We start from the raw sequence: 17,852 nt of genomic DNA on the forward strand, positions 1-17,852 counted from the left end.
CACTTGATGTCACCTTCTTGGGCTTAAGGTCGTGAGCACTCATAGGCATAGAAGCAGATTCTGGTTTTAAGCTAGACACCTCTTTCCTTGATGTTCCTTGGTAATGGTGCTTTGATGTTGTGCTTGTCTATCCTTGATACTTCTTGGCTGGAGAAAGTTTTTCAACCTCCTATGGCTTCTTTGAAGTGGACAATAACTTCCTTGGATCAGGACAGTAGGCGTGTCTTTTCTCAGCAGCTGGTCTTGGCTTTGGTGTTGACATTGAACTCCACTGATTTTCTTGGTACTTAGACCTTGTGAGAATTTTGTTTCTGGCCCTGAGCTTCCTTACAAAGTCCTTATACATGTGTGCCTTAAGATCTCCCCAATCAAGTACTGGATTAGAGTAGTAGGCCTGGGCATCTTTTTGTTTCCACCAAGTGTAAGCCTTTCCAATAAGCATATCAAGGGCATATGATAGCTTCTCTTCCTTAGGGATGCTCTTTGCTCGTAGCCACTGCTTCATGTCAGCCTCCCATCTTAAATAGACTTCAGGGTCCATGCTAGAGCCAGAAAAGACTAGATAATCAGGTGTGTTCCCACGTTTTGTTCTGCATTGCTTCTTTGTGGCAGCTGGTGTTGATTGAGCTTTTCTAGCGGTGGTGGGTTTAGATCGGCCTGGTACTTTGTATGGAGTAAATCCATAGCTGGCTGGCGTCAGTGATTTCTTGAGAGGATTGCAAGCCTGGGTAGGATATGGATCACATTCATCTTCCGCTCCCGTACTGATTTCAGAATCAGTGTCATTACTCCATGATTTGTTTTCTCGGCAACCTCCTTTCTTGTGAAATCTTGTGTTGCCTTGAGAGTGGTCTGGTGGTTCAGGTTCAGGACTTTCTTCACCAGGGTCGTCTCCATACTTTGAACTATAGTATTCATCAGTAGAACACGATCTTACATAGCCATCCTCCTTACTGGACCATGCTTGGTCGGTTTCATCGATATTGGAGTCTTGGCTTGAATCAAAAGAATGTTAGTGCAAAGATGACACCACAATAAGGTAATGCAGAAGATAAATCAAGAGACAAACAACTACAAGCAACCCTTAAGCTTTATTAGAAATCTCCTTGTACACTCTATTACAAGTTCTGCTTAATCAGCTTTACACAGTCTGTTACACCCTAACAACTGCTACTGAAAGATTCCTAAGCTATCCGCTTGTGTCTCTCTTCCGTCGAGTACTTTAGCCACTGCTTCAGCACGACCCATAACACTTCCAAGAGCTTCTCTCTCTTTCTATAAGATCAGCCTCTGTGTCTCTATCTCTATACAGAAGACCTCATAGCTATCTTATAGTTATTCTCCATGTTCTCGAAACCCTAGTCTCCAAGGCAACATGTATGGACATCTTCCATAACAATAAGTGCAACTTTCCTTTTCTTGGAATGCACTTATTCCTCTTTTTTTAAGTCATAAACTTGCTCCTCAAGTTTATTCCTCTTTCCATATCTCCAAGATACTCCCTTGCTCTCCAAGTCTACACGACTCCAGCTCAGCATCTTGACTCCACATGGTCTTCACCACTTAACCCGACGTCTGCTTCAGCAACTACGTCAGCGACTACTTCAGGGCAGACATCTTGCATCTTCAATCTCCCCCTTTTAGCTTTGTGTGCCGATCAAGCACAACACTCTTCTGGTTCAGCAACCACGTTCCTCACCTGGAAACTTTCATACCAAATGTGCTTCTCTCCCCCACGAGATGTGCACCACACTATGCTTTTCTCCCCCATGAGATATGCATTCTCTGTACCAGAACATCATCATTCTCCCCCTGCTTGATTGCATACTAAGCTAAAACACAGATGCTTAGATGTCAAGCCTTACATACTCATCCGTCTGTTTCTTCATGTATAATCATGACACAGCCTCTGCTGCAGCGGAATAACAAGTACTGCATCACGATCTGACGCACCTGTTGAGCTACCTCTTGACCCACTTCTGTTGAGGACCTGGCTACCTTCATGTGTCGTCTCCTTGACCATGAGCCCTTCCCCATCCGCACCGAGTGCCCTCTGCACTCGTTGCTATTGTCTTGGAGTGATTTCACTATCACACCCCTGAAGATCATCTCGCACCACTTCCTGACGCACTTCGATCTCCTTCCCCTTTGTGCCACAAACAACCTCGTGTCCTGGCTCCAGACTTGATGCTTCTTGATCAACCTCAAGATCACTCCTACCAGAGCTGTATCCATCTTCTGATGTCTCATCCTTGATCTCATCAAGTAAGTCACTCTTGGCTAAGGACACCTCTTCAACCCTCCTGGGCTTAGTGAACGTCTTGTTCACCTTCTTGGCCATGTTTCTGCTCTTTTCACGAGCAAAACACTCCACCTTCTTGTGTCCAACCTTCCCACAGAACCAACAGCACATCCGATGTTGCTTCTTGCTTGGCCTGACACAGTTGCTGATGCACCGATCAGTCTCCTTCCTTGTACCAGCTGCACAACCATGCTTCAGAACTTCCCGTTTGACCTTCGTGTTGTTGCACTGATGTACTACTTTCGGCTTGTTACTCACAGCTGCGCGCTGTAGAACTTCCTGCCTTACTCCCTGTCATACGTCCCGACGTACTTCCTGACAAGCTCCTTTGGCTCCACTTTTTGATGTGCTCCCATGCACGAAATGTGATAGCCCCTTCTGTTGTGCTTCCTTAGTACTCTCAGCTCCTCGATATCCCAGTCCCCAATTCGCCTTGGCCTGGTTGACCCATCGAGAGTATCTTATCCAACTCTTTGGATCCACTGTTGAGCATTCTGATCTGTTTGCGATTCTCAGCCAAATCACGTTCAAGCCTCATTGCTCTCTCACGTTCATCAATAACAACCTCCCTCAGTTTGCTAACCTCCTTCTCCAGAGACTCATAATTCTCATTTACAGCAGCAAGTTCTTCAGCAAGATCTTCATACTGCTCACGGCTCTGCACCAGATCGTGTTGCAACCTCAGATTCTCCTTCTTGAGATTCAACCACTTGTTGAGCATCACTTGATAATCCCCAGAGTCTGTACAGACATCTGAATTCGAGGATTCACTAGATTTCTCCTTGCGTGCACCAAATGCAACCATATTCTTCATCACCTTTCCATCTTCTTCAGACTCTGAATCATCAGACGACTGCAATGGAACTCCTTTTCCCTTCTTTGAGTTTGGAAATTCACGCTGTGTGTGTCCAACACCTCCGCACACAGAACACTTAAGTTCTCTTGGCTGTGCTACAGGACAGTCAACTCTTATGTGACCAACGCCTCCACACTCATAGCACCTGAGACTTTCTCTCCTTCTACCATTGCCACGATCACCTCCCTGGCGACCATACTGATTCCTTCCACTAGAAGAATTCGTCTTACCAAAATTCCTGACCAGCATACCAATGTCATCTTCAATCTTCTGAAACCTATTTTGTCAGCTACAAGCGCCACACTCCTTGGCGCACTGCTTGATGTAGAGACTGAACTACTGTCTGTCTCCATCTCTTGTGCCTTCAGCATACCCACAAGCTTTTCAAACTTGATCTCATCCGTGTTTGTAGTCATCTGCAAAACCGCCTTGTGAGCTCCAAACTTTGTTGGAAGACAGCATAGTAACTTCTTTACCAGCTTCTTCTCCTTGTACTTCTTCCCAATTACAAATGCTTCATGCGCCATAGCACTGAGTTTGGCACTGAAGCTCGCCACAGAATCATTATAAACCACCTGAGATTCTCAAACTACGACCCAAGATGATCTAGACGTGTCCTCTTGACACTCTCATCTCCTTCAAACGAATTCAGCAGGATCTCACACGCCTCTTTAGCCGAAGTACTCCCCTGAATCAGCTGAAACTGCTCTGCTTCAACAGCTCCAAAAATCACCGACAACGCCTTTGCATTAAATTTTGATGCATTGCGTTCTGCCTCTGACCAATCCTCTTTTGGCTTAGGCTTCTTTTCACCTCCTGTGACTATGGTAGGCTCCTCCCAACCAATCTCCACAGCTGTCCACGCATCTTCATTGATTCCTCGAATCATCTGCTTCATGCGAGCCTTCCAATGACCATAATGGTCCGCATTCAACACGATCGCCTTCTGCACAGAGATAATCGTGTTCATCTTCACCTTCAGGATCACACCAGTAACTTAGGTGACCCGCTCTGATACCACTTGTTAGTGCAAAGATGACACCACAATAAGGTAATGCAGAAGATAAATCAAGAGACAAACAACTACAAGCAACCCTTAAGCTTTATTAGAAATCGCCTTGTACACTCTATTATAAGTTCTGCTTAATCAGCTTTACACAATCTGTTACACCCTAACAACTGCTACTGAAAGATTCCTAAGCTACCCGCTTGTGTCTCTCTTCCGTCGAGTACTTCAGCCACTGCTTCAGCACGACCCAGAACACTTCCAAGAGCTTCTCTCTCTTTATATAAGATCAGCCTCCGTGTCTCTATCTCTATACAGACGACCCCATAGCTATCTTATAGTTATTCTCCATGTTCCCGAAACCCTAGTCTCCAAGGCAACATGTATGGACATCTTCCATAACAATAAGTGCAACTTTCTTTTTCTTGGAATGCACTTATTCCTCTTTCTGTAAGTCATAAACTTGCTCCTCAAGTTTATTCCTCTTTCCATATCTCCAAGATACTCCCTTGCTCTCCAATTCTACACGACTCCAGCTCAGCATCTTGACTCCACATGGTCTTCACCACTTAACCCGACGTCTGCTTCAGCAACTACGTCAGCGACTACTTCAGGGCAGACATCTTACATCTTCAAAGAGTCTTCTTCTTCTGAGTAATATTCCATGGCTTCTCCTATGTATTTTTTCAATGTTTACCTTGCACAAACAAAGAGAAGAAGAATCAATTCGTGCCTTAACAAAAGAAGAAAAGAAGAATAAAGAGAAAATGGAAACTTTGTATTTTTTTTTTTTTTTTGAAATTTTGTTTATGAAAACAAATGGAAAAATTCACAAAACCTTTTTTTTTATCAATGAAAGCAATAAATATATAAAGTAAAACAAGAGAAATACATTTTTTTTTTTGGTTTTTAAATTTATAGAAACAAGGAAAACAATTTTTTTTAAATGCAAATGAACCGAAAAAGGAAACTAGGAAATGAACTAATGCAAAAATTCAAATATGGTAAGGGGAGCTGGGGCAATGAATGCAAACAACTTGACTACTTCTTTTGATTATTTTCGTGGATCAAACAACTAACTTCTTCTTCTTTAGTTTTCTTTTTATTAAGAACACAAAAAAAAATGCAAACTTGAAGCAAATATAGATTTTTTTTTTGTTTGGTTTTTAAAAATGGAAACTAAGCAAGAATGAAAAGATATATATGATATAAAGGATTAATATAACCTTGGTCAGGAGCTTTTAAAGCTTTTATACCAAATGTTGCAGGTACGGAAGCTGGGTCGATGAGATGGATGGGCGATGGGTCGATCTTATCGATGGAGATAGTGATCGGATGGGAAGATGGTGAATATGGCCGACTAGCTGTCCTTTCAAGTCCAAACTATCCTGAAAATAAAGGAAGAACAATGAGTTATAAGTAATGAAAACAAGGACAGAAAATAAAGATAGGATGGAATGGATTGATGAAGTGAAGATAGATGATGTATGGATGGAAGATGATGTTGGATAGATGTTCAATCTGTGGGTGCTGATTGACTCTCTCAATCTGTGTTGCAAGGATCATGCATCTCACAAAGAACCTATGAACCACAAATCAATAGGACAGCAAAGAATCACTCTTTGAATCTTAAAGACAATCGATTTTATTCAAAGACAAACTTTGATAAAAACAAAACAAACTTTTATAAATTCTTAAGATCGAGGGTGATTACAAATGAAGGACTAGGAGAGATTATATAATACTCAGAAATATCTAACTAAAACGTTCATAAAGTAAAAAGAAAGGAAACAAATCTCCAAAGACATAAAATCGGAAACTAGCCGTTGGAGTGATTGTGGGGATTTGGCTTGCAAAGTGGGAGCTTGAATAATCTTGAACCTGGACGGTTTTAAGGGATATCTGAGCTTCTTTGGAATCTTCTTTACTGTTTAGAAGGTGCTGATCACGTCCAGAAATGAATGAGAAAAGAGCTGTTGGAGTTTGAATGCTTGAAACTCCAAATAAGGCAAGTGTGGCCATAAATAAATCCTCCTGATCATGTGGGCTTTGGTGCATGGTAAGAACTCTTCAACTCCTCATGAATCACTGGATATACTTATCATATGCTTAGAAACATCTCCTGGTAGCCATTGTTTGGTTTGACTAAGATTGAACCGGTGAGACTCTAAATTAGGCAATTGCAGAACTGGTTTGACCGGTTTAGAGAATTGGGCAATAACTCCATATTTCCGTTGAATTTTCTCCTCATTCTTGGCTTTTTTGGAAGCTAAGAGATCCTTCTTGAAGTCCATGCTTTTTTTTGGGTTGTAACGCTTCTTTGTTGGGCTTGAAACAACTTCTAAACTCGGATACTCGCAGATGGATGGGATGGAGAACCTCCGGTTTATAAAATTCATATCCTCCTGGTCCGAGTATCTTTGAAGATGATTCCAATTGGGATTAACTCCTAGTTGAGTGTAGAATGCATGAAAATTGGTTTCATTGCAAAATTCCTCTTGGTTGCTGAGATGCGCTGTTTTGACTGAACACATATCCTGGTTGGTCCTTCGGTTGGCTGAATGGTGCATCCGGTTGGCCCCTGGTTCAGGTGTGGTTTCTGTGCCTATATCACAATGTTAAGGAACGGCTATTTTACAATTGGAGCAGGCGTTCTGGGGGTTACTCTTCTGCCTCGTTCCCTGCTATTTCATCTCGAAGACCCTGAGGATTAAAGTTTTCTGATGGACCGGTTTTAGTTTGACGGATCAAGATCCCCATGATGATCAACTTGCATACCTTCCAGTCACTCCATCTACAATCCCTCCATCTAGTCCAGCTGCAACCGCAACCGTTTTAGGTACTCCATCTACATCTGGTTTAATTGGACTCTCCAATGTCGTTTAGTAAAACCTATCTGTGAGTGCAGAAATATGATTCTTCTGTAACAGTCTTTGGTTCTAGCTGCAGCTACTTGCCTTGCTCGATCTCCATGTTGGACGAATACTTGTTTTCCCATGTGGAAAAAGAAAAACAAGAAAGACATTTATTTTATTCTTCTAACATCATCAGAATCAAAACTTTCTCAGCGACTTAAAGATAGGTTTTTTCTTTCAAAATTAGTTGACATTTGTGTTTATTTCTTGTTATTATAAATAGATGCAGCAACCAAACTGAGAGAGAGATTTGAAGAATGATGATGATAGAACATCTCAAAGAAGTTACCAATTTTTTTCATTCTTCCATAACAAGCAAGAGAAATAACATATGATATATTAAATTACATAAAGTTTAATTTTTCATAGAGAAACAGAGTAACATAGTATAATGATGAAGACCGATTGCAAGAAGTTTTAAATTAAGTTTAGAAAGTGTACATAAAGATGGAAACTTTTTGACAGTTAAATAAGTGTGTGTTACCTTCTGTAAGAAACAGGGACAACACCAGCTTTGTGAAGTGGAGGGCTACACCAACCACCTGCGTTATTAGGCAGAGTGTTGTTGGGAGGACAGAAGTTGGTGGCTGTAACAACAATAGCACCCATCCAGCATCGTATCCTTGAACAGAGGACGCCATTGCAGCAAACAGGAAAATCCTCAAAAGACCCATTCTTCTCCTGCAGTTGGACAATTATGAAACAAAATTACTACTCGAGACATTACTAGCAAGTTGTAAGAAAAACAGTTGGATGAGAGATATGTTTACATGAGCATTCTGTTTCTTCAACTAATTTTAAAAATAAAATTTTGACATTACAACTTTATATTTTATTTTTTACCAATACTTAGAATTTTACAAAGGTTCAATTTTCAACCTAAAGCAACAAGAAAAATGCAGGATTCCTTTCTTTCTTGTGATGATATCTGTAGAGGTGTTTTGTGATGATTTTATTCCTCCTAAACCGCTTGCAAGCGTTTGAAAACAAAATCAGGAGACTCACATAAATGAATGAGTTTATAACACAAATAGGCAGTTTGTGTGTTTTTATTACACAGAAGAGCAGTTTATGCTACTAGCACACTTTTTGGTGGTTGATTACTCCTATGTTCTCTCAAAAGCGAAACCAGACGTGGATATTTTGGTAATAGACCAAATTGTTCTGGTTAGTTTAGTTTATGGGCTTGAATTTCAAAAATACCAGACTCTGATTGGTGGACCCAATAAAAAGTGGAGTTTATAACACAAATAGGCAGTTTATGTGTTTTTATTACACAGAAGAGCAGTTTATGCTACTAGCACACCTTTTGGTGGTTGATTACTCTTATGTCCTCTCAAAAGCGAAACCAAACGTGGATATTTTGGTAATAGACCAAATTGTTCTGGTTAGTTTAGTTTATGGGCTTGAATTTCAAAAATACCAGACTCTGATTGGTGGACCCAATAAAAGACCGTTGATGTTAGATTAATAGAAAAAGATCCAACGGTTGGGTGTAATGGTAGATAAATGCCATGTCATACTTTATCTGTTGAATGTAAGCTGTTAGATCGTGAAATATATCAATGGTTGTGGTAACATCAGCCCCGCCTTAAGTAAAGTCTTTTGTTTGTTTAGTTAATAAATAGTCAATTGCAAATAAACTAAATTAGTTAGCACAAATGAGTCTCGTTAGAAAAAAGTATGTCAAGAGTATAAAATGACTTATAGTGTAATAAGAAACTTAAAAAGTGACCTTTAACGTAAATGTTTCTAAATGAATTACCGAGGAATATAAAGCACATGGGTGGGAGACTTGCTGTTGGCGGTTTTGGTGGTTAGAACTTTGGACGCGTGTGGCTCTTCTTCTGCACCTTTCTTCTTTTAGTATTTTATGGGCCATCTCTACTTTTTTTTCTCTCCCCTTCTTTAACAAGACATATTATAATTTTATTTTAGGTGTCAAATATCTCTCAAGAAACACACATAGTTTTCACTTAACAAAAAAAAAAAAGTTGTTTTGAACATTTAAAATAGTCAAGTTGATCTTGTACATGTGTGAAACAATAGTATAAGTTGTTGACATTTTTCGTCACATGTTAAATTACAATAAAACATAGGCCGTACACTAGAATTCAAAACCAAAAAGCCCCCATGGTGTATGATTGTCAGATTGTTGTGGCATGAGTGTATTTGTTGTGTCCATGTTCATGTATGAAACTGGTATGCTATATATAGTTAATACACTTTCAAATTGTTGAAAATCTTACAAGAAACACTAAATATTGGTAACAATAACTAATAACTAGACACCTTTATATATTCAGTCTCATTGTCCTCCTTTGCTATCAATGAACCTGACGATCTCAGAAGAAGAAGAAAAACAGAATGTGCCAAGACAAAATAATCACACAAAACAGAGTCAAATAGATGACTCAGTTCACATGTGATTAGTGATAGCTAATTTCACTGTACACATAAAAGAAGTGTAAAAATAAGAACTTTTTTTTTTTTAGCAACAAAATAAGAACTTTCAAATGTCATCAAAATCCCATAAGGAAGAATATGTGATTTATTCTTGAGACTATTCACACACCATACAAAGTAATATGAAATTCAAAAACATATACTTTCTACATTTTCTTAGCACATACCAACTCCTAAACCTCATCATCGCTTCCTTCCGGTCCATGGAGTTCGCTCCTACATATTGTTTGTTTGTTGTTGTATTAATTAATGAAACCCTTTCTATATATATAGAGGATATAACAGGGTAAAAATATTCACATTACCTCAAAACCCTGAAACTATTTGGATCACTTACCTGTGAGAAAGAAACCACGTACAAAATCAATGAACACACATATAAAGTTGAAGAATTGAGTTTGCTTTGGTGGAATCTGAGTCTTGGGGGGGTCTCTTTTCTTACGCCATAAATGCCGATGTCGTTGGAACAACCGACACAAAAGATATCATGGAAGTCACCAGTTGCTTCAGCCAGAATTATTGTATTGTAGCTGCCACCAAAATTAAGGATATATATATATATATATATATAATATTGGATAAAAATCCTCAAGCAACATGAAACAAGTGAGAAGCGCATATAACACTTACAGTCTACTGAACACATATACGAGGCAACCATCCTGAAAAGAAAACACATGAGAGGCATGTCAAGATGCAGTGTCAAGATAAAGATGAGATGTAAGTACTGTGAGAAAACCAAACCTCGGTCTCCTTAGAGATGATATCACTGGGGACTCCGAGATGTGTGTCGCACCATTTGCATGTATACACTGCTCCCTCGAGTTCGATCCCGAACGCTCTTCCCATTTTCCACCAACCTGGAGAGACTACCACAAGATCGTTATTGAGTCTAGAGATGGTTAAAACGAAGTGAATATCGAAATTCGAAAACTAGACAAAAGAACAATCATCAAGAAAATCGAAAACGGTACCAAGAATCATTTCGTGATCTCCAAGAAAAGAGATAAAAGCTACGAATGTCGAAGACGATGATTCTACGATGCAAAGCAAAACCCTAGACTACGAGTGAATATTTCGCGGAAGAAGAATCCATGGATTCTCAGTGACGATGCGATTCTTCTCGACGAGCTTAACAGGAAAAATGCTTAATGTTGCAACGATTAATCGCACAAGAGTGAGAGATTAAGGGAGAGAGAGAGAGAGAACTGACCGTGGCCGGAGATGGTGACGTAACGACGGTGACACGGCGGGAGATGAGAAAGTCAGAGAGAGAGTCTTGGAACCTTTTGCTTTGGAGTCGTGAGAGTCTGAGAGAGAGAGGGAGGGAGGGAGAGGCCTTTTATATTGCGTTTTAAGCAGATATATCTTAATTCGGTTTATGCCCGGAATAATTTGCTTGATAGCAATTGGATCCACATTGAAAGGGTCTTATCATTAACTTTATAAAGTATTAAGGTTTTTCGTAAATTGTTAAAAGTAGTGAAGACCAGTCAACATTTGGGCCTTTAGGTGGGCTTTGGAACTAGTGTATTAAATTTGGCTGTACAACTTAATTCTCTATCACTCATCTTTCAATGTGAGATCAAATTTAAAAGCCAATTACTGTTTATAAATGATTTCATTTTACTTTCTAATTTTTCTTGGTTTTTTTAGTCAAAGGTGAGAAAGATAAATTCACCATTATATGAAAAATAGACATAGCAGATTTTTTTTAACTATTTTCAATTTGTATTTAGATAGAAAAATAATCAACCATATATTTACAAGGGAATTTATGGTAGATATAAAAATTATGAGTTGATATTAGGTAAATAGACATGAAGACTGTACATTTTGATTAATACGAGTATGCCCCTATATTTAGACTTAGGTTTAGTACTGACTAAACCGGTACCCCCATCTTTACCACTATCATTTTGTCTCTTTCCTTGTTATAAACTTAATCTGAAGTATAGATTTGTTTGACAAAAGAAATTCTCCTACGAAATGAAAAAAGGCTCCACCCATCCTCTTCCTTTTCATTTATTTTTAGCCATTATTACACACATCAAAACTGTAAAAACTTATCTATAGCCATTATTAGACCAAACTCGTCCTCTTTTGCTTTACTAACCTTTTTCTGTCTCAACCTTTCAAAAAAAATTTCCCATCTCTGAATGCTTTTTCTTTTCCATCTCATGTTAAAACTCTCTGGAATCTTCATATCTCATTTTTCTACACACATTTATATGATAGTCTGTAACTATGGTGTCTTACGGGAAAACTTCACGATGAAAAAAAAACAGATGTGATGCGTCTTTCTAGCAGTTGAAAATAGATGTGAAGCGTTTTCCACTATTTCTTTTTGTTTCTTCTCTGTTCTGTTTCCAGAGAAACCTGAGGACAACAAAACTTGAGTTTTTGGGGGTTTGATTTTTTTCAAAAGAATCAGAACAATGAAAAAACAGATTTCAGGTTTCTTGAATCTTCAGTGGAAAAGATATGGTTTATGTTGTGAGTTATCCCAATAGGTAATGGGGTTTTTCTCTCATTTCCTTTTAAAATGAGAATTATGTTGTGATGTCTCTGTTTTTTTCAACAAAGGTCCTTCCTTTTCAAGAACAAAGTCCAGACTCGTGTATGTGAATTGGTTATTTGTTCGAATTTTGCAATTTTATTTTTAGTTTTCTGGAAATATTACAATGAGTGTTCCAGCAGTTAAAATGTATAAGAGAAGGTTTAACGACATAGGAATGGGAAGATATGATTCAGATTTTCGGACCCAACAATGTTGAAGAGAAAAAGGTCTCAGCTTTGTTCTGCTTATCTCAGAGAAAGCAAGTACTTCTTGTTTGTTTGTTTGTTTGCTGACTGGGGTCTGGTGATGATCTTTCAGGAGAGCAAGATTCTCAAGTTCTTAGGTTTATGTGGAATCCACTCGCGTGAGCCCGGATCTGTCGTGTTCTTGTCAGCGATTGAGATACGAGGAGGCGTCTCTTGGTCGGAGGAGCATTTGAGGAGGAGAGAGCCGTAAAAAGTGGAAGTGAGGGAAACGAGGTGGTGAGTGTCGCCTTTTCTAGCCGGAGGATGGTGAACCAACGGTGTCGGAAAATAGAAAGCTTTGTGGATCGCCGGAGAAGAGGAGTCAGAGGCGAGCTTCGTTGCCGGGGAAGAAGAGAGAGAAATAGAAGAAGCTGAAGAAGAGGTTTTTGAAGTAGAAGAACCCGTTTTGAATTGAATTTAACAAACACTGAGCTTTGAAAGATTTAGTTTGGTTTCTCTTTCTGGGTTCTTCTGAGATGTTTGATTCTCTCTCTTTAGAGTACATATCTCATTGCTTTTATGGTTTTTGTTCTATTAACTCTGTGTCGTAATACATAAAAATATCACCTTTGTGATTCTTGATTCTTGATTCTCCATTCTTGTTTGGTTTTTCTCATCAAAGTTTGGATTTTTTTTCTTTCTTATCTTTATTTGCAAGAACAAGTGCCATTGCATTATTATAGAGAAAACTCTTTGTAGCCTTTCATATAAAGCATTCAACTTTCTGTTTACTCGGAACCGAGTTTCCTGTTTTCTTAAATGGTTGCAGATGAACTCGATAAAGGCAGACATAGACAGACGTATCTGAGGGAGTAGGCTCGTTGTACTGATGGCATTTTAGAGTTTTGGCACCAAAACCAAACTAATCATGACTCTAAGAAACCAAACCAAGAAAGGCGATGAAGACAGAGCATTGTAGTGTTCATGGACGAAACAACCGGATAGAGGAATAAATACTTGGATATTTAACATATATCTCTTGAATACTACTAATTTAAAAATGTAATATGTCACACGAGTAAGTATATATATCTACAAGATGAATACCTACCCATTTTATATATATTTAATCATATTTGTCACCATATATCCGGTACTATTAATCAATTAATATATAAAATTTACAAAAAAAAATCATTGCTATATTATTGTGAACTTCTATGAAATACATTTTATTAAAATGTATCCAGATAAAGTATAAAAAAAATTGACAAATAATTTAGAGAATTATCGAATCTTATAAATATATCCGGTTACAAAGTAACTTATCATGTTATGATTAAGTGTTTACATACTTAACATACTTAACACCTATGATATTTGGGTTTAGGGATGTATGGGTTTAGGGATGTAAGGGTTTAGGGTATAGTGATTAATAATTTTGATGTTGGTTTTACAATTATCTATTTATATTTAGTATGTATGAATAGTGTATACTGTTTTGTAGTAGGTGTGATGAATTTTAACCCAAAGGTTAAGGGGTGTTTATAATTTATGTTTAATTGTTTAAATAGGTAACAGAGTTTAAACCTATGATATTTGAGTTTAGGGATGTTAGGGGTTTAGGGTATAGTGATTACTAATTTTGATGTTGTTTTACCATCTATAACTTGTTTATACTGTTTTGAAGATGGTGTTCTCTAACTTAATATCATGGTTAAGTTAATCATAAACCTAAGGGTTAACCATAAATTCTATGGTTAGCTCTAAATCCTAGGGTTAACTCTAAGCCCTAGGATTAACACTGAGACCTAGGGTTAACACTGAGCTCTAGGGTTAACCCTAAATCCTAGGGTTTACTCTAATTTATAGGGTTTAGGGTTTAGAGTTTAGGGTCAAGAGTTTTAGGGTTTATTGTTAACTTGGGTTTAGGATTTAGTGTTTAGGGTTTAGCTTCTCTTTTTTCAAAGGGTTTAGCTTATAGCGTTAACAACGTCAAATTTTTTTTGGTCAATTAATATTATTTTTTATTATTTTTTATTTTTTTTGGACAATTACCATTTTCTAGCTATCAACATAAAAAACATAAAAAGTCAGATCATCTATGTAAAATGCAATTATTACCGGTTTCATTTGAAGCTAACACATTTGAAATGCTTATATATGATTTATCCAGTTCTTTAAATAATAATGCTTATATATGTGTGACTAAACTATTTGTATTAAATTGTTGAATATCCAGATATTTTTTTCTTTATTTGGTTGTTTTTCTAGTTCTTTAAATAATAATGCTTATATATGATTGAATATCCAGCTATTTGTATTAAATTGTTGAATATCCAGATACTTGTTTCTTTTCCGGTAGTTTCTTCCATGAAGACGGCTGGAAAAAGTAACTCCTTTCTTCCTCATCCTAGCACACAAAGCTAGATCTAAAACAAGTTGATTAAAAGACTTATGTAAGTAGTACAAAAACAACATCAAACAAACCGAAAAATGAATAAGACTCCACCAAGAGCAATGAAATGCTTTTGCAAGTTAATCTCTTGTAGCTTTGGGTTTTCAATCATGTTCGGAATCGCGCTAATTTCTTCCACGCTCATGTTAGTAATTATTGAGAATTTTAAGTTTTTAGTTTTCAGTTTTCATTTTTCAACTATAAAAAATATTGCTATATAGTTTTCAATTTTACCAGATTACTTTCTATTTATCCGGATAAAGTATGAAACCTATTTCACATGTTCAAATAATTTAGTCAACCACATATAACCGGTCATAAATTAAAAAACCGGATACAATGCATTTTCTTGTTTTTTTTTTGAACGGGTGGCAATATCATAATTTACTTATCATCTTCCTTAGATCTTTCTCTTTTTATTTCTGCAACTCCATGGCCACCGATGCATATTTTCATCATATTCCATTGATTTTTTGCATTATTCTCTTCGTTTTATAGTTAAATGAGTAGATCTACCATATTCTTACAATTTTAGTCATTCAAAATCAAACACAAAATGATGAACCCGATTTTTTGCCCTAGGATGGCCAAATCGCCATGGCCATCCACTGGAGAACGCGTCAACGCCGTTAATCGGTCTATCGGTCTATCGGTCTCCTGAGCTGCGTTTTCGAACATTGATATTTACTAGTAAAACAACCTAATCATATGTTCAGGATTAACTTCTATTGTTGTTTACATTATTAAAAACTAGTATTTTCAGTTTAAACCTATGTTGTAATCGTAGCAGTGTAAGTTCTTGTGGCGAATATCCATCCATATGTTTATATCACTAATGGGACATTGCGCATAATGATGTGTGGCTCTGATTGTCTTCAAATGTCCAAATTTACAATTCCTTTTCTCTGAGACGTTGGCCCAATTGTCAATATAATTTTTGATAAAAGAATTCAATTTTATATTACTCCACACAATATCCTGACAAGTATCTGAAAAATGATTATGTCATACTCCCATACCCGGTTACAGGTACTTCTTCGGCGTGTCTATTTTTTGTATAGGATTAGTTCTGTATTTTTCCATCCATGCGCAACATGATTCACAAATTAATAAAAAAAATTGCACGATCACCTAATTTCTTCCACCATTTTGTATATTGAGCTAATTAACAATCTACTTTTTTGTTGTTTGAATTATTAGTAAAAGAGAAGAAGATAGATTCACCATAAGATGGAAAATAAACATAGTTTATTTATACGGTATTACCAAATCCAAACTAGTTTCTCTATTTTGATTTGGTTTTATCAGATTGAACACCACTATGTTTCGGTGACTATATATTTTGTTGATCAATAAGAAGAATAGTTAATCAACCTAATAGTAAGAGTCGGCTTGATGCAAGACATTAACTTATCAGATTTTGATTCGATTTTCATCTCTATAATTGAGTTGATGATGTTTAACATATGAAAACGGTCGATGATCTATTTCCTCACGAAAATTAACATATAGCATCAGATCTCCACCGAACTATGATCTTGTGCCAAATCTTATCAGCTTTGAACTTTGAAGTGAGACCGTTTTTTTCTTGACAACATAATAAAATGGAAACACATTAATTTTTAATGATTAGTGGAAACTTGTCAGCTAATCCATAATGGTTTTAAACCTCCGAATCCCACATCTTTCAGATTTTTTCTTTTTAAAACTCACCTCTTTCAAATTTTGAGATGGAGAATTTTTCTGAAAGATGGTTTATGATTTTGAGATCAAGAATTGAAATATCAAAGGTACACGATTGGTTAAGAATGTATTAAACCGAAGATATGAGCCATTAACAGTATTCATAACTTCAGAAACTAAATTATAAGGCCACTAAAATAGCAATAAACATGACATTCTATAAGATCATCAACAACCCAAGATATTAAAGGGGTTTTTAACCCTTGGACCCCATAGAAAACATAAAAACCGGTCTCAAAAGGCTTCAGATAAGGATCGATCGTTGTTGGTTTTTTGCACTGTTCGCGGACTCCACCGATACGTGGCGGCCCGCGATTGGTACGCTTTTTAATTTTTTTTTTTTAGTTAGACCAAAAAAAATTAAAAACAAAAAATTTAAGAAACCACAATGTGAATTTTAGGGATAATGCTGCTCTAATTTACTTAATATTTTTAACATTTTATAATCTTAAGATATTCCGTTGGTCTTTTCATATTCATTATTTTTATAATATTTTATAATTAAGGTGTTTTCTTTTGTTCAACATTTGTTTTGTCCGACATTTGGAATAAACATCTATAGAAAAATTTAAAAATAAAAAGAATTAACCAATATACGAGATTGAGCATAGAACCGTCTTAGCTTTTAACTTAACTACCTACGAATAGTTGTCGATTTGTTACTCCATTATGAAAGATTAATATAATGTTTATAAGTATTTGGTTATATGGCCGATGGCTTAATCACTACCTGTCAAAGCCAAACCATTTGCAACTTATTGTATTTAGAGACATAAACTGGGCTAGTCCATGTCCATTAGCCCATATGCATTTATCCATTTATTGTTTGTGGACCATATCCATTAGGAACCATGTTCATTAAAAACCAGACCCACTAACATTCATGTTTACATGGGCTGTCATGGAATCCATAATAGACCATATAAGAAATTTTTTAATTTTAATCTATAAGCTTACAAATTTTACGGTTTTGGCGGAAAACTCGGAAAACTCGATTTTGCGGTTTTGCCGGAAAAAACTTAGTTTTGACGGAAAAACTCGATTTTGCGGTTTTGACGGGAAAACTCGATTTTCTGGTTTTGGCGAAAAAACTCGAATTTACAGTATTGGCGGAAAAACTTGATTTTGCCGTTTTGGCGGGAAAACTCGATTTTACGGTTTTGGCGGGAAAACCCGATTTTGCGGTTTTGGCGGAAAAACTTGATTTTGCGGTTTGGCGGGAAAACTTGATTTTCCGGTTTTGGCGGAAAAACTTGATTTTCCGGTTTTGGCGGAAAAACTTGATTTTCCGGTTTTAGCGAGAACACTTGATTTTCTGGTTTTGTCAGAAAATTCGATATTAAATTTTAGAAACCCTAGCT

The 17,852-nt window shown here is 37.0% G+C and overlaps 1 protein-coding gene and 1 long non-coding RNA gene across 3 annotated transcripts; one reads left to right on the plus strand and one right to left on the minus strand.

The window, feature by feature from the left end:
* Nucleotides 1-9,543: 9,543 nt before the first annotated feature.
* On the minus strand, nucleotides 9,544-10,876 carry LOC106379861 (protein yippee-like At3g55890). 2 transcript variants are annotated; one of them, XR_007319101.1, is made up of 6 exons: nucleotides 10,759-10,863; nucleotides 10,290-10,414; nucleotides 10,176-10,207; nucleotides 9,988-10,075; nucleotides 9,851-9,882; nucleotides 9,544-9,761 (listed from the first exon to the last, which is right to left on the minus strand). XR_007319101.1 is itself a non-coding variant. In XM_013819718.3 (6 exons), the coding sequence occupies exons 2-6, from the start codon at nucleotides 10,392-10,394 to the stop codon at nucleotides 9,719-9,721; spliced, it is 300 nt and encodes a 99-aa protein (XP_013675172.1). In that variant the 5' UTR covers nucleotides 10,395-10,405; nucleotides 10,759-10,876; the 3' UTR covers nucleotides 9,544-9,718. The 2 variants fall into 2 exon arrangements, 1 of the variants encoding a protein (XP_013675172.1); XM_013819718.3 differs by having other exon boundaries at nucleotides 10,290-10,405; nucleotides 10,759-10,876.
* Nucleotides 10,877-11,611: 735 nt separating this feature from the next.
* On the plus strand, nucleotides 11,612-12,946 carry LOC125581478. Its single transcript, XR_007319102.1, has 2 exons — nucleotides 11,612-12,332; nucleotides 12,424-12,946. It is a non-coding gene; the product is annotated as an uncharacterized LOC125581478 (long non-coding RNA).
* Nucleotides 12,947-17,852: the final 4,906 nt, after the last annotated feature.

Source organism: Brassica napus, chromosome C2, assembly GCF_020379485.1.
Source record: "Brassica napus cultivar Da-Ae chromosome C2, Da-Ae, whole genome shotgun sequence".
Taxonomy (NCBI): domain Eukaryota; kingdom Viridiplantae; phylum Streptophyta; class Magnoliopsida; order Brassicales; family Brassicaceae; genus Brassica; species Brassica napus.

Bases quoted from the DNA above. Each gene is read 5' to 3' on its own strand.
- LOC106379861 (XM_013819718.3), bottom strand. From the start codon at position 10,394: ATGGGAAGAGCGTTCGGGATCGAACTCGAGGGAGCAGTGTATACATGC. The intron at 10,208-10,289 runs GTTTGGTTTTCT...TTTTCTTTTCAG, and splicing joins TCATCTCTAAGGAGACCGAG to GATGGTTGCCTCGTATATGT. The intron at 10,076-10,175 runs GTAAGTGTTATA...TTTTGGTGGCAG, and splicing joins GTATATGTGTTCAGTAGACT to CTACAATACAATAATTCTGG.